Source organism: Nanorana parkeri, unplaced genomic scaffold (assembly GCF_000935625.1).
Source record: "Nanorana parkeri isolate BGI_ZX_2015 unplaced genomic scaffold, ASM93562v1 scaffold294, whole genome shotgun sequence".
NCBI lineage: Eukaryota > Metazoa > Chordata > Amphibia > Anura > Dicroglossidae > Nanorana > Nanorana parkeri.
Genome location: NW_017306562.1, coordinates 1391827 through 1416347, shown reverse-complemented (window position 1 = coordinate 1416347; position 24521 = coordinate 1391827). Strand labels below are relative to the sequence as shown.

Here is a 24521-nt window from a genome sequence, read left to right as displayed (position 1 = left end):
CTGTCACTGCTAGCTCCGCACAATCGTTTTCTATTTTTTTTCTACTTTTTAAACAATTTTTCTGTTCTGCTCGGTACCACAGGAGGGACTGAGCAGAACAGCCGAGCGCCGCTCAGTGGCATTCGGCTATTCACTCACTGCTGTTCAGCATCTATAAGAATAGACCGAACAGCAGCGATTAGCCTGCCGGAGGTTCGACTTAGCCGATCCAGATGTTGGATCGGCTGAGTCGAACTCCTTCTGCACTTCGGGTCAGCCGAACATGCTGAGCATGTTCGGCCAACCCAAAGCCACCCGATGTACGGCTGATTTCAGCCGTACCAGCCTGAAGTGAATAGCCGAACAGCGTTCGGCTCACTTCACTTTAGGTCGGTCATTCACTCGGCTGCCTACGGCAGCTTAGTGAATAGACCCCTAAGTGTGTTACTGGCTGATCACCAGGTGAAAATAAAAATGTTAACGAATGCAGCCACCACATCTAAGGCTTGGTAAGTTCTCCGGAGATCCTCTCGCTGGGGGAGCAAGTCTCAATATTCATTTCTGCGGAGATCCTCTTGCTGGGGGAGCAAGTCTCAATATTCAGTTCTCCGGAGATCCTCTTGCTGGGGGAGCAAGTCTCAATATCCATTTCTCCGGAGATCCTCTTGCTGGTGGAAGCTAGTCTCAATATTCAGTTCTCTGGAGATCCTCCTGCTGGTGGAAGCAAGTCTCAATATTCAGTTCTCCGGAGATCCTCTTGCTGGTGGAAGCAAGTCTCAATATTCAGTTCTCTGGAGATCCTCTTGCTGGTGGAAGCTGGTCTCAATATTCCGTTCTGCGGAGATCCTCTTGCTGGGGGAGCAGGTCTCAATATTGAGTTCTGCGGAGATCCTCTTGCTGGGGGAGCAAGTCTCAATATTCAGTTCTGCGGAGATCCTCTTGCTGGGGGAGCAAGTCTCAATATTCAGTTCTCTGGAGATCCTCCAGCTGGGGGAGCAGATCTCAATATTCAGTTCTCCGGAGATCCTCTTGCTGGGGGAAGCAAGTCTCAATAGTCAGTTCTCCGGAGATCCTCTTGCTGGGGGAAGCAAGTCTCAATATTCAGTTCTCCGGAGATCCTCTTGCTGGGGGAAGCAAGTCTCAATATTCAGTTCTCCGGAGATCCTGTTGCCTTGGGGAGCAAGTCTCAATATTCAGTTCTCCGGAGATCCTGTTGCTGGTGGTAGCAAATCTCAATATTCATTTCTCAGCACACTCTCTCGCTGGTGAGCAAGTTCCAATATTCAGTTCTCAGGAGATCATCCTGCTGGAGGAAGCAAGTCCCACTATTCAGTTCAGTTCCTAGGGGAGCCGTGGCAGTTTTAAGTAGAGATGATAGATGCGACAGGGATCTATTTCAAACTACATGTAATCATATCACATCCGATTACATGCAGAGTGCCGCTTACACATGTGGCCGCTCTCATTAATTTGAACGGGTGACAGCACCTTGCCACTTTCTGTGCAGCAGGTAATTGTCATCCACTCTGTGCACTCTCCAGTCACCAAAAAACCTAAAATAATTTTAGCTCACAGGTTTAACTCAGTCGGGGTTTTAAACACAGTAGCAGGCAATAGTGTGAACACTGGAACAGCAGATTTCTAAACAGATCTTCATTTCATTTCTTCACAGTTATGGCCAGACTTTCCTAAATAAAAAAGCCTATTATGCTATACATCAATTATTCTTCAATAAACCACCTTCATAAATAAAAGAATACATAGTACTGTACAGTGTTTTAAAAGTGCTATAGTACCGTTAATATAAAGTGCTTCAATACCATTGATATTAAGTAGCAACAGTATTGTAGCACTTTATATGTATTAACGGTACTATAGCACTTTCTAACACTGTAAAGTACTATGTATTCTTTTCATTTATGAAGGAGGTGTATTGAGGTATAATTGATATATAGCATTTCTTGCACTTTATTATTATTTTTAAGATATATAGCAATTTATTGGTTTTTCAGGTTCCCCTCTGCTGATTGACAGCAGCAGTGGGCGGGTGCAATAGCTAGTCTGCTATTGGCTATTGCAAAGTGAAATAGCTGATAGCAATCTAACTATGCATTCCTATGCTGTTTTTTTCTTCTCTTTGACTGACAGCGGCTGGCGGCCATGATGTCGGAAAAAAACAAAACAGATATAGCAGAGTAAACCTTTCTGGGAAAAAATGTTTCTCTCCCGGGCGTCCGGGAGCCGCTATCTAATAGCGGGAGACTCCCAGAGCATCCGGGAGAGTTGGGATGTCTGGCATAAAGTACTTGTGTATGTTGGCAGCTTGATCATTCAGATAATATTTTTACTGATTTCTTAGCACAAAAGTGATTAGGTTGTATTTAGTAAATGCTGCTTCAAGGAGGATCAGTTGCCTACACCCAGTAGAGGTATCTAATAAGGTGCCTCCATCGACTGGGCACTACTTCTTAAGAAACCGACAGTGTGCATAATGGCTGCACACCCTCAAATACTGCTCCAGTCTAATATACATTTATCACGGTATCCTCTCTCACTACATAATGCGATGAGCAGATATTTCATAGCTGTTATGTGGCTGCCAAGAATCATCTTGCCTAACATACACCTAAAGCAAAAAAAGGAATGTGGGAAATGAAACTACTGATTTTTTTAATAAGCTGCTAACATTCTCATCATACGGCTTCTCTACTTAGGCAATGCAAAGGTCCTGCAGTGACATATTTGCTATTGTGTGACATGGGCTTTACAGATTAGCCTGAACCATTTCATCAATCCCTGCCCCAGGAGGAGCCTACAACTAAATGTCCCTACCAGAGTCATACAAATACATGTGTGACAGTGATAAGTGGTGAGTCATACATGTATGAGGCAGGCTTTACAGATTAGCCTGAACCATTTTATAAATCCCTGCCCCAGAGGAGCCTACAACTAAATGTCTCTACCAGAGTCATACAAACATATGGATACACACACAAGGTTCTTTAGATAATTATTCCTTCAGTATATTTCTGGGTGCAAATTGAGACTGTCTGCACAGAATGAGGTCTATTGTCTGAGGCTTTTGGAATAGTTATTCTACACTTAATAACATGCTATACCTAATAGCATAAGATAAATTAAACAATCTTGCATGGGAGAAAAGAAAATGTTTCCCCAGGTTCCCTTATGTACTGGCCACTTTTCTGAGGGGATAATTGCTAGTTTATGTGACTTTTGCAGAAGGGGACAAGTAATGTTGGATCCTTCAGCCCAAGTCATTTTTAGCAAGGCCTTCAAACACATGGCCAACACATAAGGGAGTTTGAAAAGCTATTCAGAAAAGCCAAATATTTTATTCCTTTTTAGGTCTTAATTTATCCATCCAAAGGAAACTGTTAGATTTATGTTAACGTCCAAGTACAGCTTTACTTTAAGATATCAATTTAGAGATAAACACATATAAAAAATGCCCTTAGTTATAACACCAAAGTGCGATTGATAAAAAAAAATACTTGTTAGACTTTGTTTTCTTTTGTTTGCTAATACATTTTTTCAGCCTCTTTAGAAAACATGAGAATTAGCTAGTAAAGGCTGCCATTTCCCCCTTAAACAATGAGAGAGAAATCTTGCATAGTCAGTACTGTTTGTTTCTTTGTACCATATAAGATTCTGAATATAACCCCAACCACAACTGAGCCTCACCACGTTGAAAGCACACCTATGCTTCAGTGGCAAAGAGGAAAAGCAATTACTCAGTTTGCATGTACCGGCTAGAGGGCGACCTCTTCATAATAAGAAGGGATCCAGGCAAGCTATGAAAATCTCTAGTACAATATTGATTTGCATGTCTGACATAATGTGCTTACTGAAAAGTCTTCTACAGCCCAGCTTATAGAACTGACTATTTGTAATTAAAGGGCTTCTGGCTCATGAAAGTTGGTAATTTTCTGTTGATGTCATCTAATCTGTCTAGTTATGACACCTGGGCCCTAGTGCAAATTATAATAGGGCCCCTAAGCTTTAATGAAGCCATCATGCCCACACCCTGGCCTTGTCTGCTTGTGTAGACCTTATGATTGGATATTATAAAGTTAATTTCGGACACCGCAGCCTTGCCAAATACTCATGATCTCACAGTATGCATTCTAGGGGTTATACTAGGCCATGGGCATAATAATGCACATAATGGTGTGAATGTACAATATGTAAGGCGCTGCATTATTTGACCTTGCTATATAAATACCTGTGATAAAGAAATACGTAGCAAATAAAAGCATGCTAAAATTTTTTATCAATTGTTATTGTAAGTCATTAATCTTACACTGATAGACCAAAAAGTGTAGACAGATTTTTAAAAAACCCAATTTCCTTACTTAAGGTGCCCATACACTGTTCAAATTTTGGCCTGTTTTTGATGAACTGGCTGAAATTCACACAGTGACTGTTGGCACACTTTCGATCGGCGTCCTTCGATCAGCTGATCGAAGCAGCCGCTCGGTAAATCTTTGATTGTTCAGAGCCTGATTAGGCAGGGGCGTCCCGAGGCTGGGTGACACCCGGAGCGGTTACCGGGTGTCACCCTGCCGAGACGTCATCGCGCACGTGCGGCGATCTTCTGATACCTGCCGGCGGCCATCTTAGTGATGGACGCCGGCAGAGAGAGGAGGGGACAGTCACCCAACAGCATAAGTTATGCCGCCGGGTCCCCTCCCCTCTCCTGATACTGCCAGGCGTTCGGTCCATGACCGAGCGCCCGACTTTTCAGAAGGGGGGGTGACACCAAAATGACTGTGATTAGGTATTCTGACAGGGGCTGGTTGCCCCTGTCAGAATACAATGTAAACAGAGGGATTTCTCAATCGACGTGCTGTTGGTGTTGATGGAGCAATTGGGTCTAAAATAGATCAGTGTATGGCCAGCTTTAAAGAAGAACTTCACCACCCATTTTTTTTTTTGTTTTGTTTTTTTGTAATCCGCTCTTAGCATTTACACTGGAGTGTCTCTCTCAAACAAACATACTCACACCTAGTGAATCTAGGGTTGCTCTGCTGTAACCCACCATTTTGCTGGAACCTCGCCGCCATCGTCTTCTCCCATGTTATCTGGGAGCCAAATGTCTCTTCCTGGTTCATGAAGCCAGCCCCCTGATGGTGCACTGCCGTGCATGCACTGTAGACTTCCTGGAAGCTTCCTGGCACGTCTGACATAAGTATCTCAAGAATCTGTGGGCAGCTGAGGGATGTCATACCTAGGCAAGATATATGGACGTACGGGGATGGTTTCCGAAGAAGAGGTATTTAAATTAAGTAAATAAATGTGCAATTGTGTGAAGGGAGGAATAAAATTATGGAAAGCGGGTGAGGAGGGTAAAGGTACGATTTACAAATGACCTAAATGTGCTTTACATTGTATACATTAGTTTGTCTTTGTACTAGACTCTTGTAATCCCCAGAACATTACCATCAATACCAGGAGAGGAGGAAGCAACACAAAAATAGCACCCAATAGGATTTTACTTTTATATGAACCTAACAAACATAATACATTATCCATATTTTAACAATTATCTGTGTTACAAAATCTGAAAGAACAACTGCTTACCACTGTCCATTTTTCAATACACTTTTTTGGTAGAAACACCAGCTACACATATTTAGGTTTCGGTCTGTCAGCTTACAAGCTAAGAACATCAAAGCATGTTCAGGACATCCTGCTACTGCGGTCTTGACCATACAGAGTATGTATGAGGTTAGACAGAGCAGACATGCCCAAAATTAGTTCTTAGCAGTCGGATGCTGAAGGTGCTGATAGATAAAAGAACCTCTAAAGCTCAGGATCAAACAATTGATATAACCTGGTGAGGAGAACACATAAAGGAAGCACCGCTCCTACACGGCTCAGAAAGGGAATGAGCCGGGTGTCGCCGAGAGCACGTCCTCGCTCCAATATGAGCCCATACAAACAGAAGAAAAGCTGGCCACAGAGAATTCAGTGCCTGAACTGGAAATAATATAATCCCTGATACAATTTTTATCTTCATTAGAGAAGTATTACACATTTTTATGCTAAAAAAATACAATACATAAATATGGAACAAAAATGTAATACACTATATGGCCCAAAGAATGCGAGTACCTGATCATCACAGCTATATAACCCCTTTGCGTCCACTGACGTACACAGTACAGCGTGCCCGTTTAAAACAGACTCCCGGCGGACTTTACAATTTTACAGCCGGCTGTTGACTTTACAACAGAAGTGATTCTGGCAGCTCAGATTGTAAGCCCCCCTATATCATAGCAATTAAAGTACAGTAAATTAAAGTTAAAAAAAAAAAGTTCTAAAATAAGAAAATGTAATAATAATAAAACAAAATAAAATAATAATTTTTGTAATGTCCCCCACAAGCATGCGCGCCTTCATGTAAATACGCGTCGGGTGCGCCTACGTACGAAAATGACGATAGCGCTACACATGTTGGATATCGCCACACATGCCAGAGTAAGAGCAATAATTCTAGGGCCAATATTTATATGTAGCCCTAAATTGATAAACTGTAGGGGCTTTTTAAGCGTCTATGGACTTTTTGGGGTACTGAATGTTGTTGCAGTTTCACAGACGCACGCAATTTTTAATCTGGGCATGTTGGGTATGTAGTTACTCATTGTAACCATCTTTTATATTTTACAAAAAAAAAAAAATGGGTATTATAGTGTGTTGTGGGGCACAACATTTATTTTACATTTTATTCAACAGGGTCTTGGCTTTCAGAAAAAATATGTGTCAGCGTTTGAAGTAATTTTCAGGCCTAAAATGTGGATTATAAATGGAAAAAAAAAAAAAGGCCCTGGCAGCGAAAGGGTCCTTGAGGGGATAAGCTTGTTGTATACTCCATAAATCCATGGGCATTAATATGGAGTTAGTTTCCTGAACCATATGATCTGGAGGTGTGTCCACATACTTTTGGCCATATCATGTGTGATGTAACCACTAACGTTTCTACTTACTGAAAATAAACTATATTATGTTGAATCTTCATCCTTCTGTATACAATAGAAGGACAGTATTCTCCAAATTAAGCATCATATACTCTTGCTAGATACCTTACAAGCTCATTCATAATGTCACTCATATCACCCAACCAGGGATGAAGACTTTTGGTAATATGCACCCAAAATCACTTCTGGGTTCTGATTGGTTTCTTGAAGCAATGCCTTCACTTTCCCCTGAACAATTGTAATTAATGAGACTCAGGGTACCCCTAAAGGCTGCACAGCTTTGGAATTTGCAATGTGTCTTGATAATCTGTGTTAGCTCATTTATTTAGCAATCTGCGGGGTTACAATGTGTGTGAAAACCTTGGAAGGTGACCAAAAACAGACTCAAACCAAGTTTATCTGGAAATGAAAACATTTTCTTTTAAGCTGAGCTATGTATATTTGAACTTTTATAGCAGCTGTCTTGTATCTCTGCTGTCATTGTATTGCTTTTCTGTTGTGGTAGTTCATGTGGTAAAATACTGCATAGCTTGATCTGTGTGCAACAGCTCAAAACTGGGTCATTGATGTCTGAGATGTATAACTGCTAGAAAATCATTGATGTGCAACAAAGCGTGTACAACTATTTTTTCCCCCCTTTTTTCAAGGAGAACATATGCATCCAGTTAAATGAGAACTCCACCACACAGTTCTGTGGAGCAGGTAACAAGGGCTTGTGTTTTGAACTAAAAAAGAACTCCGGGCAAACGACAAATTAACTCTTGCAGTGGGGCTACTCCTCCACTGCAAGGGTTAAGTGCTTGTTCTCGTCTAGGGTCTTACATTTTTTAATATATATATATAAAGCAGCCTTTTTCCTCGTCCGCTCCAGCGGTGGCATGTCCGTCAGTGTCCTCATGTATAATACACTGTATTAGACGTGATGACTCACGGGTCATTAGACCACCAGAACGGAGTGGTTCGTAGGGGGTTTAGAAAGGTTGTGGGGCCTGATCTAGCAGCCAGATGGGACCAAGGATCAGGTGAATATATGTTTTTTATTTTAGATCCTAGATCAAAACTAGCACTTAATTCTTGCAGTGCGGGGGGTAGCCTCCTTGCAAGGCTTAATTCACCATTTGCCCAGAGTTGTACTTTAACCTCTCTCCTCGATGGTGAAGGGGGTGCAGGAAAGTTTGGAGAACTGGAGGAAAAATGGTAAAAGTTAATATTTGCTGCAGAGTGGGGGAAGAGGAGTGTTGTATGATAGCCTCCTTCAACAAGGGCCACAGTCTGCCCATCTGTTACTTAATGAGCAGGTATACATACTTCCAAGTCCCACTAACTTTTGCTTCTCTCTGCCTGAGCTCTCTTACATCCTCTACAGATGAAACAAAACGCCTGAGGTAGACACAAACCGATCAGACTTGCAATTCTTAAACATCGGATAATACCAATTACGTTTCCACGCTATTTTCAAATTTCTATTATGGATTCAAAAATGTGCCACTTTTCTTGACAGAAAGGGGGTTGCTTATATCTTTAAGTGGTGTTCCCACTGGTGCCTAACATTGCTTTCTGTGGATCATGGCGTAATATTTCCTATCCAATACAATACAATTCCATACTAGCGCCAAAATGTCATGGGGTGAATCTTGCCGCAAAACTGCAAATGCCCTGTTATTCAATAAAAGTGGTTTTCCCAATGGGTTTCATTCAATGCATACTGAGGGGGCAGAGCGCTCACTGTGTCAACTAATAAGGATTCCAAAAGGACACATACAAACATGCCATCAGCACTTGCAGCCTTACAGCACTTAGGTCAACAGCAGATAAGGGGTCACGAGGAGGAGGAGGAGGAGGAGATGTGGCGAAAGCAAAATTCTAGGCAGTGCTAAAAAGAAAAAATGAACTTCCTAGCCGACGGAAGAATGTATTGCTCATTTTATCTATGGAATGATCTAACACAGAGTAATTATCATACTCCACAATCTTGTGACAGCTTCCTCTCCAGGCCCCGGGCAGGAATGTAGATTGGTACTACTTTGTCATCACATAGAATACAGGACCAGCAGCTATATCTTTAGGACAGACTGGCAAAAAAGGGGCTTTAATTGTCACAACCAAAACCATTGAGGAGGAAGTCTGCTTTGCGGGGCATTAAAAGGAGAACTATGGGGTTCTATCTTTTTTTTTTTTTAATGCATTCTTTAGGCTAAATAAGTAAATAATGTAATTTACTGTAATTAGCCAAAATGCACAGTAAGGCTGTAAAACCTTATTTTAGGTGGTGGGCGGGGCTAAGCGCCGCAATGAGAAGACATCCCGACGTATCTGACGGGATCCTCCCCACTGATGACTGACAGTGATTCTTGAGAGCTGCTGCGCGTCCACGAATATATGGACATGCGCAGCAGCTCTCTCCTTACCTGCACGTCCCCGTGTGCCAGCTCCTTCCCCCCTCTCTCTCTCTCTCCCTGCTGACACTGACATACTAAAACGATCGTGGATCGCTGATGACAGAGGGGAAGGAGCTCTCTCTCTCTTCAGCATTTACTACAAATCGGAAAGTCCATATATGGTAAATTATGTCACTGGAGATGCCTGCTGATCGGATCATCTGCTGTGGAATGGGGAGGAGGGTAGAGCTTTATTTTTTAGCACTGCCAAAACTTAGGAGAATATAAAGTCACTTGAGATAGGGATATTCATGTTAACAAGGCATAGGTGCTAGGGGCCCAGGCTTATGATTAGCATGAGACTTGCGCTCTTCAAGCTACATCTCTCTAACCAAAGCCATGACCTAGAATATGACAAACAGTGCCCACGCTTTCATAGAAGTGCTGTGATATCAACTGTCCCTTGGAGCTTGAACACAAGGACACTTTTGGGAAGACTTGTTTGTCCTTACATAAATACAAGATATGTTTAAGAGGTACTCTCTTCTTGCTTGTGCCACTCCGGTTTTACAAAAAGCTTAATTCCACAGAAACAATTAAAAGGAGAACTATGAGATGAGTGATTTCCACTCACCTCATAGTTCTAGCCGACCTGTGACAATGAGACTGTCACAGGTCGGCTCAGTAGATCGGGAGGTGAGCGATAACACGTACCAGGTTCCCTCACGTGTCGATCCTGTCACGGCTCTCTGACGGGGAGGGCTGGATTCCCCTCTCCCTGCTCCGATCTGCCAGCACTGACTGGCGGAACGGACGGGGGAGGGTACAGCTGGCTCTGCCTCTAGATAGGCAGAGCCAGCTGTCACTCACGCAGCTGGGCAGATCCCGTCATCTACGTCAGGATCCACTCCGGCATCTCAGTATACCACGAGCTGTAGCTCGCGGTATACTGAGCTTAGGGTAATGGGAGGACGCTAGTTTGTGTCCTCCCGTTACCCTAAGGAGAACTATGGGGAAAAACACTGACCCCATAGTTCTCCTTTAAAGGAATCAGATCAGAATGTAATGGTATATTTGTCAATCATTTGCAAACTTGGTACTACAAGCAGTATGAATGCATATCTTAAAGGAGGAGAAGTATTGGGAGAGTATAATATACTCTTCTCAATACTTTGAGCTGGACTGTGATATACTGCAGATCGCCTCTAGAGAGGCAGAGGCAGAGTCAGCTGTCAATCAGGCAGGGGGGTGGATCCCGACAATATTGTTGGATCTTTCTAGCCTGCAGAATGGCCCTGCGCTGCCAGCATATTGTTGCGCAGTAGCCTGCTATATGCCGAGTGTGGATCACAGGAGGACATTAGTAAATGTACACCTGTGACCCAAAAGAGTACTAAAACCAAAAGAAAAGGTTTGATTTTAGTTCTCTTTTAACAATCTGTTTTTGTAATACAGACTGCAGATGAATGGCTATTTTTAGTAAATGTAAGCACTAAGTGGATGACATTTACTTTGCAATTTACACAATGCGAGTTAATGCAACACAGCACAGTGCATGGGCCCTAAATAAGTGAAAGTTGAACCGGGAAAATAAGATTGCTTCATAAGGTCATAATATCCCACCTCAACCTAACCACTGAACTATCACGTTCTCAAACAATTCATCCCCACACAGCTACCTCCTCATGTATCACTTCCCCCTCCCCTTTTAGATTATAAGCCCCCAGGGGCATGCCCTCCTTACCATCTTGTCCTTAATTGTATTGTGATTGTAATGTCTTCCTTATATTGTAAAGCGCTGCGCAAAATGTTGGCGCTATATAAATACTATGTAATAATAATAATAATATTATGTGTGCATTTTAGGAGCTCAGAACTATTGCTGCCATAACACTAATAACCAGACAGTGTACAATTCAGTTTGCCAGCATGTACCCAAAACTGGAATACCACATTTATAAGAACTGAGACACTTGATCCATAGTGTAGCTTATACATAATCTTACCTGCTTAAATACATTTTTTGATACATGAGTAGTGCTGACTGCCAAAGCCACGGGCACCCAGCTTCAAACCAGTCCTGCAGGCGAAACAGAGGGGAGATGCAGCCTGCTGCTGTGATGTAGCTCGACGAACCACACTCGCCAAGGTAGGAAAGAAGAAGTCCAGCGCCAGTGCCTTCTGCTGCAGCAAATAGACGAGATGAGGGCTGACAATGACGAATGTACCGGATGGCCTCACAAAGGTCATTAGGATCACCATACGGCTGTAACTTGGCTGTGCTGAGTGGGCATCCATTTTGACAGCGGCGGTTAAAGACCACGGCCTGGTATCCATGGGTGAGGGCCAAGTGACACATCTGTTAAGATATAGATATAAGAAACTGTATAACAAGCAAAGGAACATGGGGAAAAGGTTGTTCAATGCTTTTTCATTAGGCATATTTTATTTTTTGTGCTCAACTATTGGTTGCATCTAGCATATATGTAAATATAGTTAATCTGCTTAACGTTACATATACATAGGATAAGAATCAATCTGTTTTGACATTTTTCATATTGTACAAACTGTTTAGTCTAAAGTTAGCACCAAACACCATTGGCCAACAATATGCATGGGGAGGAGGGTAAAAGATGATTGTCAGGAAGGACATTTCCAGCCAACTGCTATTGTTTTACAACATAAGACTAGTGATGAGCTGGGGCTTGGGGTGGACCCAGTTCGCTTGAATTCGCCCAAGCCTACTTAAAACTGACTGACACCCCCAGTTCCAGGAGTTGCAGCAGAGGAATTCCCCATCCCTTTGTGATGTGAAGCTGGAGAAGCAGAGAAGGTGCTTGCTGGAACTGATTGGTCTAGCTAGAGTGTGTGTTTTGAACCCATCACCAGCATTGGAGGAGTCTGCTTGGTGCAAACTAACCCTTCATGAGCAGCTGCTTTTTAATGTCTATGGATTGCTTTGCTTAGGAGTTTTACAGGATGACTAATATATACAGAAGTAAAAACACACACACTGCATGTACACAAGCAGATCGGGCCTTATTCTAAGATGCAGACTGTATGATCTGTAATAAAGTTGGCAATCCAACATTGGGGACAAATCAGACCTTAGGTACATGTGTCTAGATCATTTAAATTAAATAAACACACACCCATCGCACTCCTGACCGGATATCATGAGTCTTACCTAAACAGCAGGGCATGCAACGTCTGCCACTTCCTGTCTTTTATTCAAGAAGAAGAGGGCAAAATTCATCTATATCCTGCAGAGGTTGGAAAGCTAAGTTGAGTGATAACAAGTACCTCCAATATAAATACCTCCATTGCCGCCCCCTTAGCTAAAGCTGAATATAAGTCCGCAGAGGCCACAAGCCTGCTAGGGGAGTGGGTTTGATTTATGCAGTTTAGACAAACTAGCCAGTTGGAATAATCCATGTGTATCAGAAATTCTATTAAACATTCCACCTCCAGTGGTGTCTTCACACATGGTGCTGCTAAGCATCCTCAATGAGCTCTAGCAGTGCTTTGATGGACCACAAGAAAGTGAATCGGGTCCATGTACATTGTACAACAATCACAGTACTGTGTCCCTTTTAAATAGTATAAGACTTGGTGATTTAGACCTAGAAAACATTTTTTGTTTCATTATCTATGATCATGCTCATGAGTGATCAATGCTGCTCAGACATACAATATACTTTGTATTTTAACAATGTATGTTTATGAAATAATGACAGGTAAGTACTGCTGTAAGGGAGATCAAAGTCTACCTCACCCTATCCTACAAAAGAATAACATTGGGATTTTTTAAATTTTCTTTAAAGGACCATAAAACAATATTTGGGAAAAATCCTGGCCGACGTCTCTTGGAGGCATAAACTTGACTGCCTGGCAAAATAGCTAAATATGTATGCAAACTCTCTGCAGGGGTTTCCCTAGCGGAAGGGAGGGGGCGGACAGCATCCCCTGAGTTCCCGGCAATCAGTGAAATTACTGCTTGCCAGGAGCTTTACAGGACGGGGGGTTTGGGGCCGTGCTTTTAGTGGCACTGTCTGGCATCCCGCCAACCTTACCGATGTCACTGATTGCCACGAGCAGGAGCTCCTGGCAGCCGGTGACATCAGTGATCTGGGAGGGAAACCGGACAGAGCATTGCAGGTTGCTAAGAGCTCTTAGCACAGCTGGGACGCTGTAGTCGCCTCTCAATCAAATGCTGCATGAGGCACCCGCCTCAGGCTGCTTCATTATGGGGATGGCCCTTGATAGCTGAGATATTCTACTCAACAGTGCAGTATTTGTGTAAAAAAAATGTCAAGGACAAGCTGAGTTGATCATAATGGCACTCATAACTTTTTTCTATTTCCCATGTAGCTTTCTTACATGTATAACATGACTCAGAAGTGGTACTGAACTAATAATCTCTTTGCAATTCAGTTGTATATGATTTAATGATAGCAATGAATCTGATAAGTTGTCCATGTTGGAACACAATATTACCCATCAAGCGTCTCAAGTCTCAACTGCTCTAGATCATTGAAAATTCCTTGCTATGTGGAAGTTAATGTTGCTCTTCATATTTTTAGTTCCTGGGGTTATCATTTCTTCATGTGGACTGCTGGCCCCTTACTGCTTCTTGGAATTCTCAATGATGTTTTGTCTGCCTGTAAAATTTATGACTGCGCTGTGATGTCCAACTCAGCTGACACCTTTGTGCACATTCTTGCCCTGTAGTCATTTACGTGAAAGGCTTTTCCCAGATGTTAAGAATTAAAACAAATCATATAAAGTCTTTTTAAAAGGAAAAAGCAAAAAGTTTGGATATAAAGTGTATTTTTGGTTTCTTGTTTTCAAAACCCATAGGTCTCCATCCATCTGTTTTGTCTTTTGCTGGGACCTAAATTGCTCTTTCAACAATCGTCCCGCATTCAGGTCAGATAAGCATGTCAATAGATAGCCCACAACAACCGATCAGCTTCCAACTGTCATTTCTGTAGTGGAGTTTAAAATGCAAAATAAAACAGCTGATTGGTTATCGCGGGCAAAGCCCAGTTTTATAGTGTTTTCATTTAGCCCAACGTCTCTTTTCAGATTCAAACAGACTGGAATGGTTAATTCTACAGAGCTTAAGTATTTACTTTTAAAACGTACAAGCGTTTCTCATGAAATGATGACAGGTCATCTTTAAACAAATATGTGAGCTGGATACTGATGACAGACATTATTTGCATGTAAAAAGAACTGCAAGTTGTTGTTTTTTCTAAACACTTATAGCCAGAGACTCTGGTTCAACTTAACCTTGTAACAAGCTACTGGATTAGTATCACAGACTGGAAACTTGACAGGTTGTGTAGATTCTATGCTCGTCTTGAGTTTAGATGTGCGGAGTTATCCTAAACCTTGAATGTTCTCATTTTAGGCCACACTCATTATTTTATTACTAATTACAGAACACAAAATAATACTTAGCAATACTTAACTACTATGTTTAATATGAATAATAAAGCAGTGTTAATGCCACCATGATGCAAGTCTTGAACAGCTGCTTATTATCTTAATAGTTGGCTAATGTGTTCTGTGCACAATTAACCCCCGCCCTTTAGTACGCCCTCGGGTACACTAGGGATAGATGAGGAAGCACATCCAACAACAATGTGACTTTTGGCTGCATTCCACTAAGGGAAAGGTTCTCAAACCTTTGCCTTATTTGCCGGTTCACTGTCCTTCAGTGGGGGGTCTGGTTATACAGACTATGGTCATTGGGTGTAAAGAAGAACCACAGTGTTGGTGACCAGTGGGATTTAAAAAAATTGCCTATGAAGAAATAGTGCCCCATTGCTGGTGTCAATAGAAGTAATTGTACCCATTATTATCAGTAAAACTAATATTGTATATAAAGTCTTTTTAAAAGGAAAAAGCAAAAAGTTTGGATATAAAGTGTATTTTTGGTTTCTTGTTTTCAAAACCCATAGGTCTCCATCCATCTGTTTTGTCTTTTGCTGGGACCTAAATTGCTCTTTCAACAATCGTCCCGCATTCAGGTCAGATAAGCATGTCAATAGATAGCCCACAACAACCGATCAGCTTCCAACTGTCATTTCTGTAGTGGAGTTTAAAATGCAAAATAAAACAGCTGATTGGTTATCGCGGGCAAAGCCCAGTTTTATAGTGTTTTCATTTAGCCCAACGTCTCTTTTCAGATTCAAACAGACTGGAATGGTTAATTCTACAGAGCTTAAGTATTTACTTTTAAAACGTACAAGCGTTTCTCATGAAATGATGACAGGTCATCTTTAAACAAATATGTGAGCTGGATACTGATGACAGACATTATTTGCATGTAAAAAGAACTGCAAGTTGTTGTTTTTTCTAAACACTTATAGCCAGAGACTCTGGTTCAACTTAACCTTGTAACAAGCTACTGGATTAGTATCACAGACTGGAAACTTGACAGGTTGTGTAGATTCTATGCTCGTCTTGAGTTTAGATGTGCGGAGTTATCCTAAACCTTGAATGTTCTCATTTTAGGCCACACTCATTATTTTATTACTAATTACAGAACACAAAATAATACTTAGCAATACTTAACTACTATGTTTAATATGAATAATAAAGCAGTGTTAATGCCACCATGATGCAAGTCTTGAACAGCTGCTTATTATCTTAATAGTTGGCTAATGTGTTCTGTGCACAATTAACCCCCGCCCTTTAGTACGCCCTCGGGTACACTAGGGATAGATGAGGAAGCACATCCAACAACAATGTGACTTTTGGCTGCATTCCACTAAGGGAAAGGTTCTCAAACCTTTGCCTTATTTGCCGGTTCACTGTCCTTCAGTGGGGGGTCTGGTTATACAGACTATGGTCATTGGGTGTAAAGAAGAACCACAGTGTTGGTGACCAGTGGGATTTAAAAAAATTGCCTATGAAGAAATAGTGCCCCATTGCTGGTGTCAATAGAAGTAATTGTACCCATTATTATCAGTAAAACTAATATTGCCCCATCGTTGGGCGTCAGTAGGAGGAACAGTGCCCCATCGTTGGGCGTCAGTAGGAGGAACAGTGCCCCATCGTTGGGCGTCAGTAGGAGGAACAGTGCCCCATCGCTGGTGTCAATAGAAGCAATAGTACTTCATCATTATCAGTAGAACTAATATTGCCCCATCATTGTTTTCAGTAGAAGAAAAAGTGCCCATCGTTGGTGCCAGTAGGAGGCAAAGAGTCCCATCGCTGTTCTTAGAGGAAGAAATAGTGCCCCTCGGGCCGCAGGTTGGGTACCAGAATCTTAAACCAATGACTACAAGAATAGCTGCCAGTCCATTTCTAGGTGTATGGATGAAGAGCGGGTAAACTATACACAATACAATATTCCACCATACAATGTGCACAAACTGTGCAGGAACAAGGAGGACCCAGCTGTATGGCACTGACAGGCAGGGTGGCATCTTTTGTTATACACGTAAATGAATCATTGGCAGTCAGCAACATGCTGTGCGAGCGGCTTTGTGCCTCCTCAGGCTGCCCTGTTGTGCTAGACCATAGCCTATGTTAGATATACAGAAATCCAGTCTGAATCCTGGCTTTCTATATGTCAGATACATCAGCAAGAACACAATAAGGAAGTTTTGAAAAGAGATCTCCTACATCAATACCATGTGTTCCCAAATACTGGCAAAAAAAAGAGGAAAAAGGTGGACAGGTGCACTGCAGAAATCTGTGAATGAAACAGGATGAGCACACCCATAATGCCCTTTTTTCACAGCAGAGAAGGGCCCATCACACTTCTCCTTTCCTATTCTTTGCATTAACGTGCGTTGTTTTATGTTTTAACATGTTGCATTAAGGTGGCCAATTCATTTTGAATGAGCTGCCATCACACAAGGACAGACCGAAACATGCATTTTTCTAATGCAGCACACCACATGATAGTGCCTTATCATGCATTGTGGTAACCAATATGCATTGGAGCTGCGTTGTCTTAGTGTGTCAGGGAGCCATTCAGAATAAATGGTGCTGCAACGTGCTAACACGTATAATGTGCGATAATGTAATGCATGCGTTACTACAATGTGCCACATAACAAAAGTGTGTTTCAGCCTAAAGACAGCTTGTGTACACAAACACAGACGTATAGGCATACAGCATAAAAATAGGCCATCCCCTGCTGCTTTTTTTTAATGTACAGATATAAAATGCTGCACATAATGCTGCTACCAGAGTTTACATGTGCATTGGTTTAATTTTTTGAACTCGGAAATGTCATGTTTATGCACATATAAACTGCTTACAGTGTTCTCTGTCCATATATTGCTATGGACAGAAAAACGCAGCAGCTTGGGCTCTGAAGTGCAGTGTATTTCACACTGTATGCCAATATGCCGGTATATGCGCCCGGGTACATGAGCCCAAAAAGGAGTTCTGTTTAGCTGCTATAAGTTAAGGCACACTGCAGTTTACCTTTTCAAATGAGGTCACAGTGTAGAGTTCCATGGGTTCCAGGTTTACTTCAAAGGGAGAAGGTCATAGAAGTCACTTTAACAACATGTTTGGCTGAGTGTTTCTCTATTTTCCAGCTTCATTAGAGAAATATCACCACTCAACCACTTTGTGACTGCGATATGCCTTTTCCTTGAGAATATTCCTTAACATCGCAGCAGAGAACTAGGAATGTGCATCTGTGTGCATTCTTAGTTCCCAGACCCTGCTGCCAATTTAGTCATAGAGTTAAGCTGGCCATACACCTTACAACCATCACACGACTTTTGTTGTGCGAGGGTTGTAAGGTCATTAAAATTTCGTACGATCTGCCCATCTTGGACAGGCAGATCGTACTTGCCATAATCGCAAGCCCTCTCCGCTGAGGGGCGGGCTTCCGATGATTGCAGTGCTGAGCGGGCAGTGTGCGCTTGCCTCTTCCGACCACGCCACCAACCCGCCAAAAATAGTACGATTTTCGGCAGGTTTTCCAGCGTGCTTGGAAGACGAAAGTCGTACGACCTTACAGTAGAAGCGGTCGCACGCTGCCCATATACCTGCCGATTATCGTACGATCACGGGATCACCCGTGATTATCGGCAGGTGTATGGGCACCTTAAGACTACATTCACATCTACACTTTAGGTGCCATTTGGTATTCCTGCATCAGGAACATGCGATTTCCTGCAGCAGGAATCCCTTATTTGCCGTTTACAAGCGGCAGCCATTTACATGTTCAAGTTAATGATCGGATAACAGCGGCCCCATTTAAAAGCAGTACAAAGCTGGCATCTATCGTGCATCCTGGGATAGTGATTGATTGCTAACCGTTTGTAATCGTATCACATATGATTACATGTGGTGTGCCAGCGTTCTGCGGCTTTCAAATGTTACCTGAACTTGAACGGGTGATTGCTGCCTCTTGTAAACGGCAGATTAGGGATTCCTGCTGCAGGAAATCGCAAGTTCCTGATGCAGGAATACCAAATTGTACCTAAAAATTTAGGTGTGAACCATGCACTGGTCACATTTCGGCCAAGTACTGCTGACTCAGCTGCTATTTGACCAGAGTGTGGCTCAGTCGCCACCAATCCATTTAACAAACGCTGATTTTATTCAATCAAACCTGAACAACATATGGCCAGCCTAGTAGTCAATGTAACCGACACATACTGGCACTGCTAGAATTGGTCTGGATATCTAAAGCTGGCCATACACCTATAGATTTGTTTTCTATCAGCCTGTTGTCAGATGGAAAAGTGCAACAGATTCCTCCATCTATGCTAAACTGTGTGGATGGAGGAATCTCCCACTAGGCCAAGCTTCAGTTTCTTGCTAGTCGGCCCCGCTGGTTCTCAAAATACCTGAACAATCTGATTGGATGTAGGCATTGTTCAGGTATTTGGAGAGCCAGCAGGGACGACTAGCAAGAAACTGAAGCTTGGCCTCGTGGGAGATTCCTCCATCCACACAGCTTAGCGTAGATGGATCTGTGGCACTTTTTCCATCTGACCATAGAAAATCTGCAGATAATCTATAGGTGTATGGCCAGCTTTAGGTTTCGTGACCAGTGGCTGCAAAAGGGTTAAGCCTGGATTTTAATTATAGTAATAAACCAGAGTTGGACAAATCCCAGGAATCAGGTCACCAATGCTCCCTAAAAATTACAGCCGCCGCCTAAATTTTGAGGCTCTCCCTAGTTGTCATCAAAGGAACTGGATCCTTCAAAAATATAATAATAATAATCTTGGATTGGACAGACTGGCTCCTGAATTCCATAATAATTTGCCCACCTCTGATTTATACACATTGTATCGCAATTTGCTGCTCTTTTCTGCGCTAAAAACGCAGCATAACAAAAGCTAAAAAAACATTTTAAAAAAAAAGTGTTTTTAGAATGCTACAAGGTGATACACAGCTATAGAAAAATATAATAGAGATATTACATGGCCATCATTCTGGGTCACAGAGGAATGAAAAGATTGCAGCTTCCCTTTTCAGACACGCAGAAGTAACAATGTGTCCATCGTACATGTCAATAAGCGTCAGGAGAAATCACTCGCACATACCATAGTAACCATACATTCATGGACACCTTTGCATGCCTACAATTTCTCCTATAGTCGTGCACACGTCAGAGAGAGCTGCAATACATTTCCAGAACACTCATCTAAGCCCCCATTCACGCTAGTGTCGTGCGTGAAAAATCCTGCGATTTTGTGTGTGTTCATGAAATGTGCAAAACATCATGTCACACTTGCGGTGCCATTCATTGTTAACGACACCCAAAATGTGCCAAGCAAGATGCACATACAGGTGAAACTCGAATAATTAGAATATTGTGCAAAAGTAATTGCAGTAAATGCTGCAAAAGGGGCCCAAACCAAGTACTGAGTACATATGCATGCTTGTACTTTTCAGAGGTCCGATATTGTTCTATGTACAATCCTCGTTTTATTGATTGCATGTAATCAATATGGATTTGGGGTTCTTGGGGTTTTCATGAGCTGTAAGCCATAATCATCACAATTATGACAAATCACGGCTTGAATTATCTTGCTTTGCATGTAATGAGTCTCTCTCATATATTAGTTTCACCTTTTAAGTTGCATTAGTGAAATAAATGAACTTTGCACGATATTCTAATTATTCCAGTTTCACCTGTAGGTGCACAACAGATGCACAAATTTCAAAAAGGTCCATGAGCTTCTTTGCCACATTGGTTGCACATAGGGTGGCACATTAAAATGAATGGGTCACCCTATGCATCACAAACACGCATATACCTGATGCGCAGTGTCGCACTTTACAAGTGACTGGGGGCCAACTAACACAGTATTCAGAAAATTGACCCATTTGACAACGGATAAATCAAGCTGTATGATGATTAAAGCAGAACTCCAGGCAAAACTGTTCTTACCCCTGGCAGTGGTGCTACCCCTGTGGTTACCCCCATCCTACCCCCCACATTGCAAGAGTTAAAAAGGAAAACTATGGGGTTAAGGCTTTTCCCCATAGTTCTCCTTAGGGTAACGGGAGGACACAAACTAGCGTCCTCCCGTCACCCTAAGCTCAGTATACTGCTGCTGCTCGGGGTATACTGAGACGCCGCAGCTGAAGCGGATCGCGACAGTTATGTCTGGATCCGCACAGCTGCGTGATTGACAGCTGGCTCTGCCTATCTAGAGGCAGAGCCAGCTGTACCCGCCCCCTCCCCCGTCCAATCCGCCAGTCAGCGCTGGTGGATCGGAGCAGGGGAATCCAGCCCCTCCCCTGTCACGGCAGAGAGCCGTGACTGGATCGAGAGGTGAGCGAACGCCGGTATGCGTTCGCTCACCTCCCGATCTACTGAGCCGACCTGTGACAGTCTCATTGTCACAGGTCAGCTAGAACTATGACGTGAGTGAAAAGCACTCCTCATAGTTCTCCTTTAAGTGCTCAACAAAAAAAGTTATACTCACACGATCCTTAGAGACGGCTTGCTCTTAGACCAGTCCTTCCAGCCTCTTTTCCCCTCCGCTGCAGCAGTCTAAGGTCCCTGAGTCATCATGTTGTATACAGTGTGTATAGGACATAAGGATGCCGAAGGACATACCATCACGACAGCGGAGGAGACAGGTTGAAGGGAGCACTGTGACAGCTAACTGGCTCACCGATTTGGGAGAGTATACATTTTTTATTTAACACCTAGACAAAAATGATCACTTACGCAATAAATGCGTGGGATTTGTGTGTTTAGTGCATGCTATAACGGAGCAGGCAGTACCACACACTATGCACAATGCTGTGTTGCGCTGCTATTGGTTCTCAATGGCACTACAATGTACCTCCCGCTGTGTTTGCATTGCAGCGCAACACTTGGCAGCGCAATAATGCGAGTGGTATTGCCGTGTAGTGGAAAAACGGGCCGGACTTGTCCACTCCTGATTTTTTTTTTTAACGTCCCTGAAAGCAGCTCCAGATTACAGATCTAAATACTACAATACTATGAGCGTGGACACATTGGCTATTATAGAAAGAAAGAAAAAAAAAAGCCATACAGATCTAAAAAGGGCATCTTGGCAGTCCATGTGCATGAGGCCTAATTGTTATGATCGCCAAGGTAACCGGGAATGAGAGTGAAGGTGAATCCAAAACTTCTCATCTTCCCATAAAGATACTTGACAGAGGAAATTTCCCTTATATTGGAAAGATATCCTCTCACTTCCTGTTGAGTCTGCTACAGGACAGGAAATGATGGCAAATCTACTTAATGGAACACAGATGGCAAAAAAAACATTAGAGTGGTTTTAACCCTTCCCTGCTCTATCCAAAAACAAACAAGTTTTGTTTTTAGATGTACTCTAAATATTCCCCAATGTATCCACAACGAAACAGATTTTTGGCTTTGAAGGCTTTATTCACACCTGAGCGGCTGTCCGCGTGTATTTGGCTGTACGGACACACAAGGACCCCCTCTACACAGGGAATTCAATGCACTTCAATGTGCATCGTTCAGACCATTGCGGGGGCTGCACGGTTCCGAAATAGTCCAAGTACGATAATCCGGCAAATTCTGCATGTTCGCGGCTATAATAAAAATATTAGCGTTTTTGGGCAGCATGGTCTTCCGCACGGAAAACCGTGCGGGAGCCGCAAATGCTATGTGTGAATGCAGCCATAGGCTCCATTCACACAGGAGCGGTTGTCCGTGCATATTCGACCAGACGAATACGCACGGAGCCGCTCTAAACAGAACAAACAATGCACTTTAATGTGCATTGTTCAGACTTTTGAGGCAGCCCACAAAATAGTCCAAGCGCGATTTCTTGATGGATGCCGCACGTTTGCCACTTTATTATATAGCCACAAACTAGCTAAATTCGTGCGGATGAAAGATTTTAGCGTTCATGTTGCCGTGCGGTGTTCCGCTCAGAAAACGCAAACGCAATATATGAATGGAGCCTTGGCCCTTTTTCACACTTCAGCATTTTCAGGTGGTTTGAATTTTTGGTGTGTTTTTCAGGTGCTCGTATTGAGCTTCTCCTTAAAAACAAGCTCCTGTCCTTTTCTGAGCATCAAACAACAGGTAACACAACGCTGCGGTGTGAAGGGGCACCACTGAAACTAGAAGGGATCTTCACACTGAGCCAGAGGTGGAAAAATCAATATGGAATTCAGGAGCCAGTCTGTCCAATGCTGAACGAACCGGGCTCAAACATTCAGTCCCTAGTCACACCTAGGTACACTGGGAACGTGCATTGCCTTTGGCGCATTTTGTTCCTGCGCGTCCCCGTTGCTTTCAATGGGTTCCTGCACGTGCAACAAACATGGAAAAATAGTGCATGTAGCTAAATCTGTGGGGTGTCCTCTGCGTTTGTACGTGCTTAACCTGCATTCACACCTAGGCGTCAGCGGGTGTTTTCAGCTAGCATATTTTTGCACATTTTTTACGCGTGCCTAACGCCCATCTTAGCTGGCAGAGAAAGACATTGTGGTAAATGGACAATGCGCGTAAAATGCACAAAAGATGCACACAGGAACATGCAAAACGATTGTGTTGCACGTTTTACAGACACTTCCATTGAAGTCTATGGGGCCAAAAGCGTTGCAAACTGACTCAAAGAAGCTCAGGAACTTTTTGCAGCAACAGGTGCTTTGCAGCTTGTGAAAAAAAAAACACTCAGGTGTAATTAGGGGCCATTGCGATTAATGGGAATTTGTGTACTGAGCATTTTGTCACTTGAAAAAACGCCTAGGTGTGAATGGGGGGAGGGGAACCATGCCTTTGCCTGGCCGCATTAAGGGGATTGGCACAGCAAGTGCGTTTTAATTTCTTTAACATATTTTGTGAACGCACGCCAAAGCGCGCATTTTTTGTGCCCGTTCGCAGAACGCTCAGGTGTGAATGAGGACTTGGCATATATGTCATCTCTCCTACCTTGCTGGTATTCCTAGTGATCTTGCCAAAGGAGTTAGGGATGACCAGGAGGATGGGCACTGTAGAGTTGCTGGATGTCCTCCTCCTCCTCTGATGGTGTCCAGGCTTTACAGCCCAATCCAGAGCAACCAAGCCATCATCAGGCAACTGCAGGTACTCCCTGACAAAGTGCACCCCTTTATCCACGGGTCCCAGCAAGGACACCATGGTCTGCAGGCTGGGGAAAGTCCTCCACGGCCAGGAGACATTGGAAAAGCCGCAAAAAGTCCGGCACTGTCTCAGCAGGTAGTTGGCCAGAGCAGAAGGCTTACAGATCAGCTTGTAGTCCTCCCGCTGCTCCTCCTCGTCTACGGGCTTTGCGGAGGCAGCTGCCGGGAAATGAAGACTGAATCGCTTTTTATAGGACCACAAGACCAAGAGGAAGAGAGAGAAGAGAGTAGTGCCTACAGAGGCAGCCCATTCTAGCATTGCAGAGGGAGGCACAGCTCAGCTGGGACAGCAAGCGGGGCTCGGTGTGTGCTGACACCACTCGATCTGTGCTGCCAGTGCAGGTGCTGCTCCCGGGACTCGATCTGTGCTACCAGGATGTCAGTGCAGGTTCTGCCACCAGGAATTGATCTGTGCTGCCAGGATGTGACATGTGCTGTCAGTGCAGGTGCTGCTCCCGGGACTCGATCTGTGCTGCCAGGATGTCAGTGCAGGCGCTGCTCCCGGGACTCGATCTGTGCTGCCAGGATGTGATATGTGCTGTCAGTGCAGGTGCTGCTCCCGGGG

The 24521-nt window shown here is 43.2% G+C and overlaps 1 protein-coding gene across 1 annotated transcript in view; it reads right to left on the bottom strand.

Annotated features, from left to right (window-relative positions):
• LOC108787954 (protein ABHD15-like) overlaps positions 1-24215 on the bottom strand; it is a 34268-nt gene extending 10053 nt beyond the window's left edge. Inside the window, exons 1-2 of the mRNA XM_018557652.1 lie at positions 23748-24215; positions 11362-11714 (exon numbers count right to left, since the gene is read on the bottom strand). Coding sequence (XP_018413154.1) covers positions 11362-11714; positions 23748-24215 — 821 coding nt within the window. The remainder of the gene's footprint in view (positions 1-11361; positions 11715-23747) is intronic.
• Between the last annotated feature and the right edge of the window lie 306 nt (positions 24216-24521).